The sequence below is a fragment of the Manis javanica genome, chromosome 16, assembly GCF_040802235.1.
Source record: "Manis javanica isolate MJ-LG chromosome 16, MJ_LKY, whole genome shotgun sequence".
Taxonomy (NCBI): Eukaryota; Metazoa; Chordata; class Mammalia; order Pholidota; family Manidae; genus Manis; species Manis javanica.
In genome coordinates, this window is record NC_133171.1 from 59,356,073 (window position 1) to 59,374,572 (window position 18,500).

The following is an 18,500-nucleotide window of genomic DNA, read 5'->3' on the forward strand; positions in this document are numbered from 1 at the left end:
TCTCAGGATGGCTTTGGCTACCTGGGGTCTTTTGTGGTTCCATATGAATTTTAGAACTAGTGAACTATTTGCTCTAGTTCATTGAAGAATGCTGTTGGTATTTTGATAGGGATTGCATTGAATCTGTAGATTGTTTTAGGCAGGATGGCCATTTTGACAATATTAATTCTTCCTAGCCAAGAGCATGGGATGAATTTCCATTTATTAGTGTCTTCTTTAATTTCTCTTAAGAGTGTCCTATATTTTTCGGGGTATAGGTCCTTCACTTCCTTGGTTAGATTTATTCCTAGGCATTTTATTCTTTTTGATGCAACTGTGAATGCAATTGTTTTCCTGATTGCTGTTTCTGCTAGTTCCCTGTTAGTGTATAGGAATGTAACAGATTTCTGTGTATTAATTTTGTAATCTGCAACTTTGTTGAATTCAGATATTAGTTCTAGTAGTTTTGGAGTGTATTCTTTAGGTTTATTATGTACAATATCATATCATTTGCAAACAGTGACAGTTTGACTTCTTCCTTACCAATCTGGATGCCCTTTATTTCTCTGTGTTGTCTGAGTGCCATGGCTAGGACCTCCAGTATTATGTTGAATAAAAGTGGGGAGAGTGGGTATCCTTGTCTTGTTCCCCATCTTAGGGGAAAAGCTTTCAGCTTCTCGCTGTTAAGTATAATGTTGGCTGTGGGTTTGACATATATGGCCTTTATTATGTTGAGGTACTTGCCCTCTACACCCATTTTGTTGAGAGTTTTTGTCATGAATGGACTGTTGTCATTTCTCAGTCTCACTGAATCCATAGTGAAACTGCTTGGGGCTGAAAGACTCAGGCAAGACACATGGTATCTTTTCAGTATGAAGATACTTCATCTACACTGAGAAGCTCTTTAGTTTAACCACCCTCATTAATGATCTTAGCTATGATCATAACTTGCTGCAGCTTCTACATCTTGCTACTTCTCCCTGCACTTTGATGTTATGGAGATGGCTTGTTTCCATAAACATAATGAAACAACCTCTCCTAGTTTCCAACTTTCCTTCTGCAGCTTCCTCACCTCTCTCAGTCTTCCTAGAATTGAAGAGAGTTAGGGCCTTACTCTGCATTAGGCTTTGGCTTAAGGGAGTGTTGTGGCTGGTTTGATCTTCCATCCAGATCATTAACACTTTCTCCATATCAGCAATAAGGCTTTATAATAATAACAACTTTACAATGTGTTTTACATTTACAATCTATTAAAATAATACAATTACAATAACATCAAAGATTATCAATCACAGATCATCATAACAAATGTAATAATAATGAAAAAGTTTGAAATATTGCAAGAATTATGAAAATATGATACAGAAACAGCAAGTGAGCAATTGTTGTTGATAAAATGTTGTCAGTAGACTTGCTTGAAGCAGGTCTACTGCTTCATTTATAAAAATGAAATCCATTTATCAAGAATGAAATATCTACAAAGTGAAGTAAAACAATATATTTGTATGTCCTCTTTTCTGTCCAAGGAAAAAAAGCATTTAAATGTGGATTTAAGGTCCCTTCTCACCCTGGGCATTTCTGAATACTGACCTCAGGTTCCCAATCTGGTTAAGCACCAGGACTGCCTGTGGGGCTTCTTACAATATGCTCAGGAATTCCCCAGGCCCATTGTGTCAGAATATTAGACAAAGGAATCACTTATTTAACCACCATTACAGATAAGCCTGATCTGGCTGCTAAAATTGTGATCTGAAGACCTGCAGAATCTATACTAACAGTGATTTGTTGTGAACACAGACTCTCAAGCTCTACTCCATACTGTATGAATTTTAACAAGATATCCAGGTGATTCCTGCATAGGAAAGTTTGGGTTTTCATGGTCTCCATGCTTTCTAGACACAAACCCAGAACTGTGCAGTCTGCATTGGGCATGTGGTCTGACCAGTTCAGGCCCTGGTCCTTTCTCTTCTAAACCCACCACTCCCTTGGTGACCTCATCTGTGCTCAAGGCTTTAAACATCATTTCTATGGCATCACACTCCAAATCGATTTATCTAACCCAAATATTTCTCTTCAACTGCATTCATGTGTCCAACTCAATCCAACTATTTCACTTGCATTTCTAATAGACATCTAAGCTTCACACATCTTAAAGTGAATGCCTGTAAAATATGTTGCTTCCAGAATCTTTCCCATCTTTGCTGGCAGCACCTCATCTTACCACTTGCATAAACCAGAATTTGATGTGTCTTGTCTCCACTTTCTCATAACCTAGAGTATTTTAGGCTGTGCTGTGAAATCCCCCTTCAATGTGCATTCAGAATCCCATCACTTTCCATCATTTCCAACACTCATGCCTCAGTAGAAGATGGGCACCTCCAGCCTGGAACACAGCACTAGGTTCCTGCTGCTTTCCCAGTGTGAATGCATCCCTTCCCCTAATTCTGATCTTAGCACAGCAGCCAAAGAGAACCTTTTAAAGGAGCCTTCATACTATGTGTTTTTTTTTTAATCAAAACTGTAACTCCCATCTCACTCAGAAAAAACCCTTCCAAACATGCTCCAGGGTACTACTGTACCCTGATCTCCTCTCAGGTACTCTCTGCTCCAGCCGTACTGCCCTCTTTTCTCTTCCCAGAGCATACAGACATGTCCCTGCCCCGGTACATCTGCACTAGAGGGTTCCATGCCTAGGTAGGACTTCCTGTGAGGAACTCCTCATGTCCTTCAAGTTCTTCCACAAAATTCACCTTCCCGTACAAGGCCCACCCAAATTAAACAGCTATCTTCCTATCCCCACAGACCCACTCTGGATCATTTTCCCTCTGAATTTTCCCATAGCACTTCCTACTTTCCAACAAAAACACTTCTCTTCTTTACTACAACTGTAGTATATGGTCTGTCTCTTCCCACTAGAACGTATGCTCCACAAGGCACTTAAATGATGTTTTCCAGATGCAGGAATATCGTGTCATGTATGTGTCATACAATAAACATCATTTGAATGAATGATCCGTGAAGAACACCCCCTTATTCTAGGGACAGTACCTTTGCTAATGTGGCCTCAGATTATAACTGTTTGGTGGCAGCTACAGCACAATGTCAACTCACACTGATGACTTTCCCATAAGTGCTTCTCCCTCCTCCCTCCATCCATCCCTCCCATACCAACCCTCCTGCATACCAGCACAGTTGTATTTCTCCATTCAGAAAACAAAGATCCTTGACTTGTTTTCCAGCCAAATAAAACTGTCAATTAGACTGAACTTTGTCAGAACAAGCACGAGGAATCCTAGAACTAAGGGCAGAGACACAGGGCAGGTGAGCAGAGAAGAGAGAAACCCAACAGGAATTTATCTAAGATAAGAAATTAGAGAGATCACAGGAAGATGGCGGCGTGAGTAGTTCAGAAGAAATCTCCTCCCCAAAACATATATATTTATGAAAATACAATAAATACAACTATTCCTAAAAGAGAAACCAGTGGATGCAGTACAACAGCCAGGATACATCTACATCTGCGAGAACTCAGCCACGGCCAGGCAGGACCCAAACGCTCCCCCACCCCAAAACCCAGTGGGAAGAAAGGAGTCAGAATGGGGAGGGAGTGAAAGCCCAGGACTGCTAAACAACCAGCTCTAGAAATCCGCACCCAGAACGCAGACACAAGGTGCACAGGGTGCTGGATATTAGAGAAACGGAAAAGCAAAACCTGTGGGCAGGTCCCCGCAACTGGCACCCCTGAGATAAAAGAAAAGCAAGTGCTTTCTGCAAGTCTTAAAGAGACAGGGACCCCATAGCTGGACAAAGTTGTCCTGGCAGCTGGGAACACCTGGGAAACTTAGGCGACCTAAACGGAGGCAGTGCAGCTCTGAAGCTCCTCACAGCACTAAGCAGCCTGCCAGTCATTCCTCCAACTGGCACGGACCCCAACACATGGGCAGGAGAGTGGGAGCACGCGCCGGGGGTGGAAGCGCTAGAAGGAACCGAGAGCAGATCTGTGCACCACAGGGCTAGCCCGCAGAGGCGTGACCGAACAGCCCGGGTGTGGCTCACGCGCACCGGCGGCAGTGAAGCCAGAGCCCAATAGAAGCCTGCAAGGAAAAGCCGCGCGCACACCGACAGCGGAGCCAAAGGGAGCAGGCGCACTCCCAGGAGCCGACTGGAATCCCAGCCCAATGCACAGCCACACGGGCCAGACCCAAAGGCCGCTGCTGTCATACAGCTGCGCAGCAGGGTTGCCACTAGCACGGAGGAGCGCACCTGGCGTGCCTGCCACTCCCCGCAGGGCTCTGCGCTGCTCTGACAGACACCCCGCCCACAGCAGCTTAGGAGATTAACCCAGTGGCTGCTCCAGGAGTGCAGGTAGCCATCACAGGCAGAGGAGAAGGGCAAGGCATCCAGCAAGCAGGAAAGGACTTTCTTCTCCCAGCTGACACACCCGCAACCTGCCTACAGCCACTGCAATCACCATGAAAAGGCAAAAAAATCTGGTCCAGACCAAGATAGTTACACCTGAGAAAGGATCTGCAGAGACAGACCTAACCAGTCTCCCTGAAAAAGAATTCAAAATAAAAATCATAAACATGCTGACAGAGCTGCAGAGAAATATGCAAGAGCTAAGGGATGAAGTCCAGAGGGAGACTACAGAGGTCCGGAGGGAGATCACAGGTGTCCGGAGGGAGATTACAGAAGTGAAACAAACTCTGGAAGGATTTATAAGCAGAATGGATAAGATGCAAGAGGCCATTGATGGAACAGAAACCAGAGAACAGGAACGCAGAGAAGCTGATACAGAGAGAGAGAAAAGGATCTCCAGGAATGAAACAATATTAAGAGAACTGTGTGACCAATCCAAAAGGAACAATATCCACATTGTAGGGGTACCAGAGGAAGAAGAGAGAGAAAAAGGGATAGAAAGTGTCTTTGAAGAAATAATTGCTGAGAACTTCCCCAAACTGGGGGAGGAAATAGTTGCTCAGACTACAGAGGCACACAGAACTCCTGAGAGATGGGATCCAAAGAGGTCAACACCAAGACACATAATAATTAAAATGGCAAAGATCAAGGACAGGGACAGAGTATTAAAGGCAGCCAGAGAGAGTAAAAAGGTCACCTACAAAGGAAAACCCATCAGGCTATCATCAGACTTCTCAACAGAAACCTTACAGGCCAGAAGAGAATGGCATGATATATTTAATGCAATGAAACAGAAGGGCCTTGAAACAAGGATACTGTATCCAGCACGATTATCACTTAAATATGAAGGAGGGATTAAACAATTCCCAGACAAGCAAAAGTTGAGGGAATTTGCCTCCCACAAACCACCACTACAGGGTATCTTAGAGGGACTGCTCTAGATGGGAGCACTCCTAAAAAGAGCACAGAACAAAACACCCAACAAATGAAGAATGGAGGAGGAGGAAAAAGAAGGGAAAGAAATAATCATCAGACTGTGTTTATAACAGCTCAATAAGTGAGTGAGGTCAGACAGTAAGGCAGTAAACAAGCTAACCTTGAACCTTTGGTAACCACAAATCTAAAGCCTGCAATGACAATAAGTACATATTTTTCAACAATCACCCTAAATGTAAATGGACTGAATGCACCAATCAAAATACACAGAGTAATAGAATGGATAAAAAAGCAAGACCCATCTATATGCTGCTTACAAGAGACTCACCTCAAACCCAAAGACATGCACAGATTAAAAGTCAAGGGTTGGAGAAAGATATTTCATGCAAACAACAGAGAGAAACAAGCAGGTGTTGCAATACTAGTATCAGACAAAATAGACCTCATAATAAAGAAACTAACAAGAGACAAAAAAGGACATCACATAATGATAAAGGGCTCAGTCCAACAAGAGGATGTAACCATTATAAACATATGCACCCAATACAGGAGAACCAATATATGTGAAACAAATACTAATAGAATTAAAGGAAGAAATAGAAGGCAATGCATTCATTTTGGGAGACTTTAACACACCAATCACTCCAAAGGACAGATCCACCAAACAGAAAATAAGTAAGGACACAGAGGCACTGAACAACACACTAGAACAGATGGACCTAATAGACATCTATAGAACTCTACATCCAAAAGCAACAGGATACACATTCTTCTCAAGTGCACATGGAACATTCTCCAGAGTAGACCACATTCTAGGCCACAAAAAGAACCTCAGTAAATTCCAAGACTGAAATCCTACCAACCAACTTTTCAGATCACAAAGGTATAAAACTAGAAATAAATTGTACAAAGAAAGCAAAAAGGCTCACAAACACATGGAGGCTTAACAACATGCTCCTAAATAATCAATGGATCAATGACCAAATTAAAATGGAGATCCAGCAATATATGGAAACAAATGACAACAACAACACAAAGCCCCAACTTCTGTGGGACGCAGCAAAAGCAGTATTAAGAGGAAAGTATATAGCAATCCAGGCATATTTAAAGAAGGAAGAACAATACCAAATGAATAGTCTAATGTCAGAATTATCGAAATTGGAAAAAGAAGAACAAATGAGGCCTAAGGTCAGCAGATGGAGGGACATAATAAAGATTAGAGAAGAAATAAATAAAATTGAGAAGAATAAAACAATAGAAAAAAATCAATGAAACCAAGAGCTGGTTCTTGGAGAAAATCAACAAAATAGATAAGCCTCTAGCCAGACTTATTAAGAGAAAAAGAGAGTCAACACACATCAACAGAATTAGAAACAAGAAAGGAAAAATCACAACGGACCCCACAGAAATACAAAGAATTATTAGAGAATACTATGAAAACCTATATGCTAACAAGCTGGAAAACCTAGGAGAAATGGACATCTTAGAAAAATACAACCTTCCAAGACTGACCCAGAAAGAAACAGAAAATCTAAACAGACCAATTACCAGCAAAGAAATTGAATCGGTAATAAAAAAACTACCCAAGAACAAAACCCCTGGGCCAGATGGATTTACCTTGGAATTTTATCAAACATACAGCGAAGACATAACACCCATTCTCCTTAAAGTTTTCCAAAAAATAGAAGAGTAGGGAATACTCCCAAACTCATTCTATGAAGCCAACATCACCCTAATACCAAAACCAGGCAAAGACCCCACCAAGAAAGAAAATTACAGATCAATATCCCTGATGAACATAGATGCAAAAATACTCAACAAAATATTTGCAAACCGAATTCAAAAATACATCAAGAGAATCATACACCATGACCAAGTGGGATTCATCCCAGGGATGCAAGGATGGTACAACATTCGAAAATCCATCAACATCATCCACCACATCAACAAAAAGAAGGACAAAAACCACATGATCATCTCCATAGATGCTGAAAAAGCATTCGACAAAATTCAACATCCATTCATGATAAAAAGTCTCAACAAAATGGGCATAGAGGGCAAGTACCTCAACATAATAAAGGCCATATATGATAAACCCACAGCTAACATCATACTGAACAGCGAGAGGCTGAAAGCTTTTCCTCTGAGATTGGGAAAAGACAGGGATGCCCACTCTCCCCACTGTTATTCAACATGGCACTGGAGGTCCTAGCCATGGCAATCAGACAAAACAAAGAAATACAAGGCATCCAGATTGGTAAAGAAGAAGTCAAACTGTCACTATTTGCAGATGACATGATATTGTACATAAAAAACCCTAAAGACTCTACTGTAAAACTACTAGAATAATATCAGAATTCAGCAAAGTTGTGGGATACAAAATTAACACACAGAAATCCATAGCTTTCCTATACACTAACAATGAACTGATAGAAAGAGAAATGAGGAAAACAATTCCATTCACAATAGCATCAAAAAGAATAAAATACCTAGGAATAAACCTAACCAAAGAATTGAAAGACCTATACCCTGAAAACTACAAGACACTCTTAAGAGAAATTAAAGAGGTCACTGACAAATGGAAACTCATCCCATGCTCCTGGCTAGGAAGAATTAATATCGTCAAAATGGCCATCCTGTCCAAAGGAATATACAGATTCGATGCAATCCCTATCAAATTACCAACAGCATTCCTTAGCGAACTAGAACAAATAGTTCAAAAATTCATATGGAGCCACCAAAGACCCCGAATAGCCAAAGCAATCCTGAGAAGGAAGAATAAAGTAGTGGGGAGGATCTTGCTTCCCAACTTCAAGCTCTACTACAAAGCCACAGTAATCAAGAAAATTTGGTACTGGCACAAGAACAGAGCCACAGACCAGTGGAACAGAATAGAGACTCTAGACATTAACCCAAACATATATGGTCAATTAGTATTCAGTAAAGCAGCCATGGACATACAATAGGGAAATGACAGTCTCTTCAACAGATGGTGCTGGCAAAATTGGACAGCTACATGTAAGAGAATGAAACTGGATCACTGTCTAACCCCATACACAAAAGAAAACTCCAAATGGATCAAAGACCTGAATGTAAGTCATGAAACTATAAAACTCTTAGAAAGAAACATAGGCAAAACTCTCTTGGACATAAACATGAGTGACTTCTTCATGAACATATCTCCCTGGGCAAAGGAAACAAATGCAAAAATGAACAAGTGCAACTATGTCAAGCTGAAAAGCTTCTGTACAGCAAAGGACACCATCAATAGAACAAAAAGGTATCCTACAGTATGGGAGAACATATTCATAAATGACAGATCCGATAAAGGATTGACATCCAAAATATATAAAGAGCTCACACACCTCAACAAACAAAAAGCAAATAATCCAATTAAAAATGGGCAGAGGAGCTGAATAGACAGTTCTTCAAAGAAGAAATCCAGATGGCCAACAGGCACATGAAAAGATGCTCCACATCGCTAATCATCAGAGAAATGCAAATTAAAACCACAATGAGATATCACCTCACACCAGTAAGGATCGCCATAATCGAAAAGACAAACAACTAATGTTGGCGGGGTTGTGGAGAAAGGGGAACCCTCCTACACTGCGGGTGGGAATGTAAACTAGTTCAACCATTGTGGAAAGCAGTATGGAGGTTCCTCAGAATGCTCAAAATAGAAATACCATTTGACCCAGGAATTCCACTTCTAGGAATTTACCCTAAGAATGCAGCACTCCAGTTTGAAAAAGACAGATGCACCCCTATGTTTATCGCTGCACTGTTTACAATAGCCAAGATATGGAAGCAACCTAAATGTCCATCAGTAGATGAATGGATAAAGAAGATGTGGTACATATACACAATGGAATATTACTCAGCCATAAGAAAAAAACAGATCCTACCATTTGCAACAACATGGATGGAGCTAGATGGTATTATGCTCAGTGAAATAAGCCAAGTGGAGAAGGACAAGTACCAAATGATTTCACTCATATGTGAAGTATAAGAACAAAGGAAAACTGAAGGAACAAAACAGCAGCAGAATCACAGAACCCAAGAATGGACTAATAGTTACCAACGGGAAAGGGACTGGGGACAATGGGTGGGAAGGCAGGGATAAGGGTGGGGAAAAAGAAAGAGGGCATTACGATTAGCATGTGTAGTGCATGGGGGACACGGGGAGGGCTGGACAACACAGAAGACAAGTAGTGATTTTACAGCATCTTACTATGCAGATGGGCAGTGACTGTGAAGGGGTATGTGGGGGGGACTTGGTAAAGGGGGGAACCTAGTAAACATAATGTTCTTTCTGTAATTGTAGATTAATGATACCAAAATCAAAAAATTATAATAAATAAATAAATAAATAAATAAAAGAAATTAGGGGATCCCTCCTCTCTGCAAATTCCAGAATCTGGTTTCTTTGAGAAGATTGGGGAAAAGATTGAAAGAAGCAAGCTCTAGAAGGCAGGCAGGAGCTGGGAGAGTCTAAAAATGTATCTCTCAATAGCAGAGTCACCTGTAGAGGGGCCATCCTGGGCCATATGGAGATAACAGACAAAATGACACTTGTTGCTATCAGAGACAGGGACACACAGAGGAGAACAAAACATGATCTTGTATACAAGAACAAGAACAGGCCTAATTCTCTACAAAAATAAAGAAACAACTCAAAGGATGGGGGCTGAGGGCCAGACCCAGGCCTAAGCCTAGGCTGACCCACTCACACAACCCCTTAATGCCCATGGTCATGGAGACAGGACATGGCCTGGGTGATACCTGAGTTCCTGTGATCACAGGTTGTGGCAGGACAAAGATCTACTGAAGGAACAAGGACAAAGGAGCAGAGATGATCCAACTGAGGTCATATCAAAGCCCACGATGATGCACTGAGTGTCACTGGGCACAGGCCCCATCCACGCTGGGCTCCTCACAGCCTCTCCCATTCTTACCTCCAACAGACTCAGCACAACAAACACAGATTCTGGAAGGTTCTCAATGCTTCCATTTATTTCCTCTCTCAATTTTAAGATTCATCCCCTTTAATTAATACATCAACCCTTATGGCAGGAATTAGAAAACACAAGTGTGTATCAGATTCTCATATCAGATTTTAATAAGTAGGATATCATTACTCACCCCAACATGAAGTGAATACAAGGCCCAGTCCACCTTTGCTGGAACAGGACAGTCAGTGTGGGAGGGCTCTTGGGGGGCAGGGGTGGACCAGTCCTCCCCACATTATGACAATAGGAACACGACCAATTCAGATGCTCTTTGCAGAGTCAGGGGAACTCGATGTCACACGGAACGTGAACAAATCTTGCATCACCCAGTCCCCACAAGGCAGCCGTCTCACACTGTGAGAGAAAATCATCATGAACAAATTAAGGGCAGTCACCTAACAGTGACATTCTCCTAGCCCACCCCATGTTCACAATGTCCCACTCAGAGTCCCCATCACCCAGTGTGTCCCCCTCTGCCCCAACCCCTCCCACTTCAGAGCTCCAGGGTCTCACCTTTAGCAGCCGTGAGAGACACATCATAGCCCTGGTCACTGTTCACACCTGGGGTGGGACAGAACAGGACAAGGTCAGAGCCCATGGTAGATGACAGTAAAGGAGGCATTATGGGGACTGTGAGCTCCCCAATGGGCTCCCATCTACACCCCCAAGGGGCTCAGGGACCACCCCCTCCATACTTACTTGCAGCCTGAGCATAGCTCCCTCCTTTTCCTCCTGTGGGAAGAAAACACCCTGTGAGAGGCAGGGAGGAGGCAGGGCCATGAGGGCCTAGTGGGACTTGATAGCCCTGGACCACAGGGGTTTCCAGAACTGCTACTACAGACCCAGGACAGGATCAGGAAACAGGGAGAAAGGAGGTGTGGGGGGGACTGGACCACCTGCCCTCCTGGAATCTGTCCTCAGCAGGGACCTTCCCTCTAACCTTGGGCTGCTGGGATTTCCATCCCCATGGCCACATTCATTAAGGGGAAAATCCATCCTTCATTTTCACATGTGCTTTACAGGAGCCAGTGTCAGCCCTCAGCTCCAGTCTGGGCAAGCACAGGGGTGTGGATGGCATTTCCCACTAACAGGCAGGACAAACTTCCACCCAGGGCTTGAGCCCCCCAGTGGGCCAGGAGCACTCAGAAACACCCCCCTTCCCTACCTGAGCGCTTCTTCCTCCACATCACAGCTCCAGCCACCGCGGTTCCAGTGACCACAAAGAGGACCAGGCCGGCAATGAGGCCCACGAGGGAGATGGTGGGCTGAGGTGGCTCTGGGGAGGGAAGGGAAGGTGAAGGCCTGACCTCAGGCTTGAGTCCTGACCTTGCTGAAGTCTCCACAGGGCTCTGCTCCCTAAGAAGGGCTCCACCCCTCACCCCTCCTCACCCCATCTCAGGGTGATGGGCTCGGGCAGCCCCTCATGCTGCACATGGCATGTGTATCTCTGCTCCTCCCCAGAAGGCACCACCACAGCTGCCCACTTCTGGAAGGTTCCGTCCCCTGAAGGCCTGGTCTCCACAAGCTCTGTGTCCTGGGTCAGGTCATCCCCATCACGCTGCCAGGTCAGGGTGATCTCCGCAGGGTAGAAGCCCAGGGCCCAGCACCTCAGGGTGACCTCACGGTCAGAAAAGGGGTGGTGGGTCACGTGTCTTTTTGGGGGTTCTGAGGAGGAAGAATCAGAAAATTAACATTTTGTGTTCCCTCCATGGACCAATGCAACCACACTCCTGTGACCACCCTGAGAATGGACAGGACAACTGGATGGAAAGAAGCACAAAACCTGTGTCCTGGACACCGACATCTGAAATAATTTCTTACTGTTTGGAAAGTTCCGATTCAAAGTGAGACAGCCTAGAGTAAGAGGTAGGTCTCTGAGGGGGAGAAAGGCATTCCTGGTCCTAACCTGGGTGGAGGCCAAGTGACTCAGAAAAGCTGTGAGTCAGACCTCAAACACACTGCGTGTGGGGCAGAGAACAAGGTTGAGAGAGAGACTCCCATGTCTTCCAGAGCCGCTGCCAGAGTCCAGGGAAACCTCTGATCAGTGATTTTGATGATGGCTTCCCCCTTCATCCCAGAGAAAGTATACACTTAATTGTCCAGAGAGAAGGGTAGGCACTCTGGCCGACTCACTTTGGTACCCAAGCTGAACACTGGGTGTATGTCAGGGGAGGGGAGGACTCTTCCCTTTACCTATCCACTGTAGAGGTGGCATTCCGGGACTGATCCCATTTTCTTCCCTAAACGAGGTACACCAGCCCCAGCCCAAGAGATCAGGGAGGCCCCACATACCTGCGCGCTGCAGCGTCTCCTTCCCTTTCTCCAGGTACCTTCGCAGCCCCTCCACGCACTCCCCGTCCAGATAGGCCCTCTGATCCGCTGCCCCACCGGCAGCCTCCCATTTGCGCTGGGTGATCTGAGCCACCGTGTCCGCCGCGGTCCAGGAGCGCAGGTCCTCGTTCAGCGTGAGGTAATCGGTACCGTCGTAGGCGAACTGGCTGTACCCGCGGAGGAGGCGCCCATCTGGCCCCACGTCGCATCCACAGAGCCACTGGTAGGTGTGACACCCTGGCCCCGCCCCCACCCCCACCCCGAAAAAAAACTGTGGGCGGTGTATGGCCAGAGCCTGTTCCGCGAAAGCGAAAGCAAAACGCGAATTACCACAGACTCTGGGGTCTAGGAGACTGTTGTCAGGCCTCAGAGTGATGCTCAGAAGCAGATATTCGGGGCGACCCTGGGGGATGGAGGGTCTTGACCGGCGACCCGGGCTCGCGATACTCACCCTCCTCGCTGTGGTTGTAGTAGCTGCGCAGGTTGTTCAGCCCCACTCGGAAATTCTGTGCGGTGTCCTTGTAGATCCGCGTGTCCCGGTCCCAGTACTCAGGCCCCTCCTGCTGCATCCACGGCACCCGGGGCTCCATCCTCGGACTCGCGGAGTGGCTGTCGAACCTCACGAACTGCGTATCGTCCACGTAGCCCACGGCGACGAAGCGGGGCTCCCCGCGGCCGGGCCGGGTCATGGCGGTGTAGAAATACCTCAGGGAGTGGGAACCTGCGGGCGCGGAGGGGCTGAGACCGGGGCCGACCCTCCTCCCCGCGCGGGTCCCGGGTCCCGGGTCCCGGGTCCCGGGTCCCAGGTGGGTGAGGCCAGGGGTTTGGGGCTCGGGACTCCGGAAACCGAAAGGGGAGGCGGGAGACCCGAGGGAGGGTCGGGGCGGGTGCCGGAGAGTGTCAGGGGTGACAGGGCGGGGCTGAGGTGGGGGTCTGGGCCGGGGCCGGGGGAGACGTGCCTTCCCCAGGGGTCCTGCGCCCCCTTCCGGGCGGTCCCCTCGTTCCTCCCTGCAAAGGCCGCTCCCTCCCAGCCCCGCACTCACCAGCCCGGGTCTGGGTCAGGGCCAGGGTCCCCGACAGCAGCAAGAGAAGGGCCCAGGGAGCCATGGCCCAGACCCCCTGGGTCTGGGAAGAAGCCGAGACCCGGCGTTACACCGGAAAAGGCGGTGACACTGATTGGCTTGTCCGGAAACCGGACACGCAATGGGAACGCGAAGGAGCGTTGCGTCACTAGTATCCAAGCAGGAGGTCCCGACACAGACTGTGAGGCGCAAAGTGAAACCCGGGGACTTGTGGACTTCCTGGCACTGAGCTTCCCCTCACCAGATACCGCCCTCGGGCCAAGTCTCTGAGAGCCACGTCCTCCTGAGGGAGCTGGGATTTTGTCCGGACTCCTTCCTTCCGTAGGGAGCGCTCCTTTTTACTGTCCTGATCCAGGACTGTGTGTGGAAACCGGGAGAAACCCGACGCTGGGCTGAGCCCCTTTTCTTCCACTGACCTTTTTGGAATCCCTTTCGCTGTACTGGAGCCTCTGCCTCTCACCCCTTTCCTCTTTCCCCTGGACTCTTCTAGGAGAAAACACTACCGGGGAACTTAATGCCAGAGAGTGACCTTGAAGTGGAAATAGAAGTGCCGAGACAGAGGTTTTCCTTTAAACCTGGAGGGGTTGTGCCTGAAAGCACCACGTAGAGATTCCCGATGAGGCCTGCTTCCTTTTTATCAACTACAGCGGGTAGCACAATGTTGATAACCCCTGCCATAAGGTATCTAATCTAAATGTGATTTTGGACCCAGCATTTAGAAATGTGTCTAAACAGCATTGCAATCAGACTCAACAAAGCTCCACAGTTTTGCTTTCCCAAACAATACTTTTTGTTTTTCTTTTCTTTTTTAAGTATTATTTTATGTCTTAAGGTACATATAATGCACTAACCTTAGTGTACAGCTTGGTGGATTTTGACATGTGTATGCACTAGTAACAATTGCCCAGATCAAGTTATCAAAACATTCTCACTTTTTCTCAAACAATGCATCAGTGACTCCTGTGTTGTACTTAAAAATTATCTTCATTTGTATAGCCCTGAAACAGACTGTGGGAGTCCTGGACATATCCTCAATGTATGAAAGCACAATTTGTTTCTGAATATTTCAATAAGACATAAAACTTTAATCACCTCAAAGTTACAAGCATTCAGTACAGTCAAAATGCCCTTCATCAATCATTGTGCAATGCCTATGTTTATGAAGTAATGCCTAAGGGATGTGCACATTTTATTGGGGCACTTGGTATTATTTCTGTATCCTGAGTTACATAAGGAGGAACTGGTTTTTAGGTAACCTACAGAAAGTATAAAATACTAGATACAAAGAATATCCTGCTAAGCCCCTGTACATATATGTTTATTAAAAATCTATATAATGGATTTAAATCTGGGAATTCCACTGCTTTAGCATTCTTTACCTCTGCTTCTTTTCCTCACCCCAGCTTCCCCAGCCTTGCCCTCTTCTCCCCTCAGTCTCCACCACCCTCTCACTCCTGAATTGTGGCACTAGTGCCACCCCTCACCTGCCACCCAGGGCTGTTCTACCCACAGGAGTCTGTGATCCTACTAATGTGCATCAGGTGGTATCACATCTTCAGTTAAAAAGTTCCAATGTCTCCAAAATCTCTAATGTCTGCATCTCATACTTGGGATGCTCTAGAGTGTAAGGCACAGGGGCTTTGGGCTGTTGTGGTTAATGCTGTATCCCCAGCATGTGAAACTGCTCTTGGTACCTAGTAGGCATTCAATTAATTGTTGTTGAAAGAGTGAGTGAAATGACTGTATTAGAATTTAATTGTATCACAATTAAATCAAAAAACAAAAAATATCAAATATCAGGAAAAGTTTTGTTTTATGCAACTAGTGTGTATGGCTGATCGTAAATTCACTCTAGTGGAAAAAATGCTATGTGCTTATCTGTCGCACAGTAAAGCCTGCATATTAATTTTCTATTACTGCATAAAAATTATCATAAACTTATGGATATACAATGGGGAAATGACAGTCTCTTCAACAGCTGGGGTTGACAAAACTGTACAGCTACATGTAAGAGAATGGAACTGGATTACTGTCTAACTCCATACACAAAAGTAAATTCGAAATGGATCAAAGACCTGAACATAAGTCATGAAACCATTAAACTCTTAGAAGAAAACATAGGCAAAAACCTCTTGAATATAAACATGAGCAACTTTTTCATGAGCATATCTCCCCAGGCAAGGGAAACAAAAGCAAAAATGAACAAGTGGGACTATATCTAACTAAAAAGCTTCTATACAGCAAATGACACTATCAGTAGAACAAAAAGGCATCCTACAGTACGGGAGAATATATTCATAAATGACATATCTGATAAGGGGTTGACATCAAAATGTATAAAGAGCTCTCATGCCTCAACAAACAAAAAGTAAATAACCCAATTAAAAAAATGGGCAGAGGAGCTGAACATACACTTCTACAAAGAAGAAATTCAGATGGCCAACAGACACATGAAAAGATGCGCCACATCGCTAATCATCAGAGAAATGCAAATTAAAACCGCAATGAGATAGCACCTAACACTACTTAGGATGGGCAACATCCAAAAGACAAACAACAAGAAATGCTGGCAAGGATGTGGAGAAAGGGCAAACCTCCTACATGGCTGGTGGGAATGTAAATTAGTTCAACCATTGTGGAAAGCAGTATGGAGGTTCCTCAAAATATTCAAAATAGAAATACCATTTGACCCAGGAATTCCACTCCTAGGGATTTACCCTAAGAATACAGAATCCCAGATTCAAAAAGACATATGTACCCCTATGTTTATTGTGGCATTATTTACAATAGCCAAGAAATGGAAGCAACCTAAGTGTCCATCAGTAGATGAATGGATAAAGAAGATGTGGTATATATACACAATGGAATATTATTCAACCATAAGAAGAAAACAAATTCTACCAGTTGCAACAACATGGATAGAGCTAGAGGGTATTATGCTCAGTGAAATAAGCCAGGTGGAGAAAGACAAGTATCATATGATTTCACTCATCTGTGAAGTATAAGAACAAAGAAAAAACTGAAGGAAAAAAACATCAGCAGAATCACAGAACCCAAGAATGGACTAACAGGTACCAAAGGGAAAGGGACTGGGGAGGATGGTTGGGAAGGGTGGGATAAGGGGGAAAAAGGGGCATTACAATTAGCACACATAATGTAGGGAGTGTGCCATGGGGAAGGCAGTATAACACAGAGAAGACAAGTAGTGATTCTGTAGCATCTAACTATGCTGATGGACAGTGACTATAATGGGGTATGTGGTGGGACTTGATAATGGGGGAGTCTAGTAACCATCATGCTGCTCATGTAATTGTATATTAATGATACCAAAATATAACAAAAGTAGAACAAATTGACCCAGGAATTCCACACCTAGGAATTTACCCTAAGAATGCAGAATACCAAAGAGAAACCAGGAAAACAAGTCCATTCCCAATTGCATCAAAAAGAAATAAAATACCTAGGAATAAACCTAACCAAGGAAAGGAAAGACCTATACTCTGAAAACTACAAGACACTCATGAGAGAAATTAAAGAAGATACCAATAAATGGAAACATATCCCATGCTCATGGATAGGAAGAATTAACATTGTCAAAATGGCCATCCTGCCTAAGGCAATCTACAGATTCAATGCAGTCCCTATCAAAATAGTGACAGCATGCTTCAACAAACTAGAACAAATAGTTCTAAAATTCATATGGAACTACAAAAGACCCCAAATAGCCAAAGCAATCCTGAGAAGGAAGAATAAAGTGGGGGGGATCTCGCTCCCCAACTTCAAGCTCTACTACAAAGCCACAGTAATCAAGAGAATTTGCTACTGGCACAAGAATAGACCCATCGACCAATGGAACCGACTAGAGAGCCCAGATATAAACCCAAGCATGTATGGTCAATTAATATACGGTAGATATACAATGGGGAAATGACAGCCTCTTCAACAACTGGTGTTGGCAAAACTGGACAGCTACATGCAAGAGAATGAAGCTGGATCACTGTCTGACCCCATACACAAAAGTAAACTCAAAATGGGTCAAAGACCTGAATGTAAGTCATGAAACTGTGAAACTCTTAGAAGAAAACATAGGCAAAAATCTCTTGAATATAAACATGAGCAACTGTTTACTGAACACCTCCTTGAGCAAGGGAAACAAAATAAAAAATGAATAAATGAGACTACATCATGCTTAAAAGCTTATGTACAGCAAAGGACACTATCAGCAGAACAAAAAGGCATCCTACACTCTGGGGGAATATTTGTGTAAATGAGGTATCTGACAAGGGATTAACATCCAAAATATATGAAGAACTCACACACCTCAACACACAAAAAGTAAATAACCCAATTAAAAATGGGGGGACGATATAAACAGACACTTCTCCAAAGAAGAAATTCAGATGGCCAACAGACACATGATAAGATGCTCCACATTGCTAATTATCAGGGAAATGCAAATTAAAACCACAATGAGATATCCACTCACAACAGTTAGGATGGCCAACACAGAAAATACTAGGAACAACAAATGCTGGCAAGGATGTGGAGAAAGGGCAAACCTCCTACATGGCTGGTGGGAATGTAAATTAGTTCAACCATTGTGGAAAGCAGTATGGAGGTTCCTCAAAATACTCAAAAACAGAAATATCATTTGACCCAGGAATTCCACTCCTAGGAATTTACCCTAAGAATGCAGGAACCCATTTTGAAAAAGACATATGCACCGCTATGTTTATCGCAG

The 18,500-nt window shown here is 44.5% G+C and overlaps 1 protein-coding gene across 3 annotated transcripts in view; it reads right to left on the bottom strand.

Moving 5' to 3' along the window:
* LOC108388563 (patr class I histocompatibility antigen, A-126 alpha chain-like) overlaps positions 1–13,913 on the bottom strand; it is a 35,406-nt gene extending 21,493 nt beyond the window's left edge. Inside the window, exons 1-8 of one of the 3 annotated variants that reach the window (XR_012126312.1) lie at positions 13,721–13,912; positions 13,129–13,398; positions 12,639–12,914; positions 11,736–12,011; positions 11,512–11,622; positions 11,046–11,078; positions 10,860–10,907; positions 10,480–10,700 (exon numbers count right to left, since the gene is read on the bottom strand). Coding sequence is in view for 2 of the 3 variants with exons in the window: in XM_017647050.2 (XP_017502539.2) it covers positions 10,696–10,700; positions 10,860–10,907; positions 11,046–11,078; positions 11,512–11,622; positions 11,736–12,011; positions 12,639–12,914; positions 13,129–13,398; positions 13,721–13,784 (1,083 nt within the window). In the remaining variant the exon portion in view is untranslated. Of the gene's footprint in view, positions 1–10,433; positions 10,701–10,859; positions 10,908–11,045; positions 11,079–11,511; positions 11,623–11,735; positions 12,012–12,638; positions 12,915–13,128; positions 13,399–13,720 lie in introns of those variants that run through there. The other 2 variants (XM_037026713.2, XM_017647050.2) reach the window with 2 other exon arrangements.
* Positions 13,914–18,500: the final 4,587 nt, after the last annotated feature.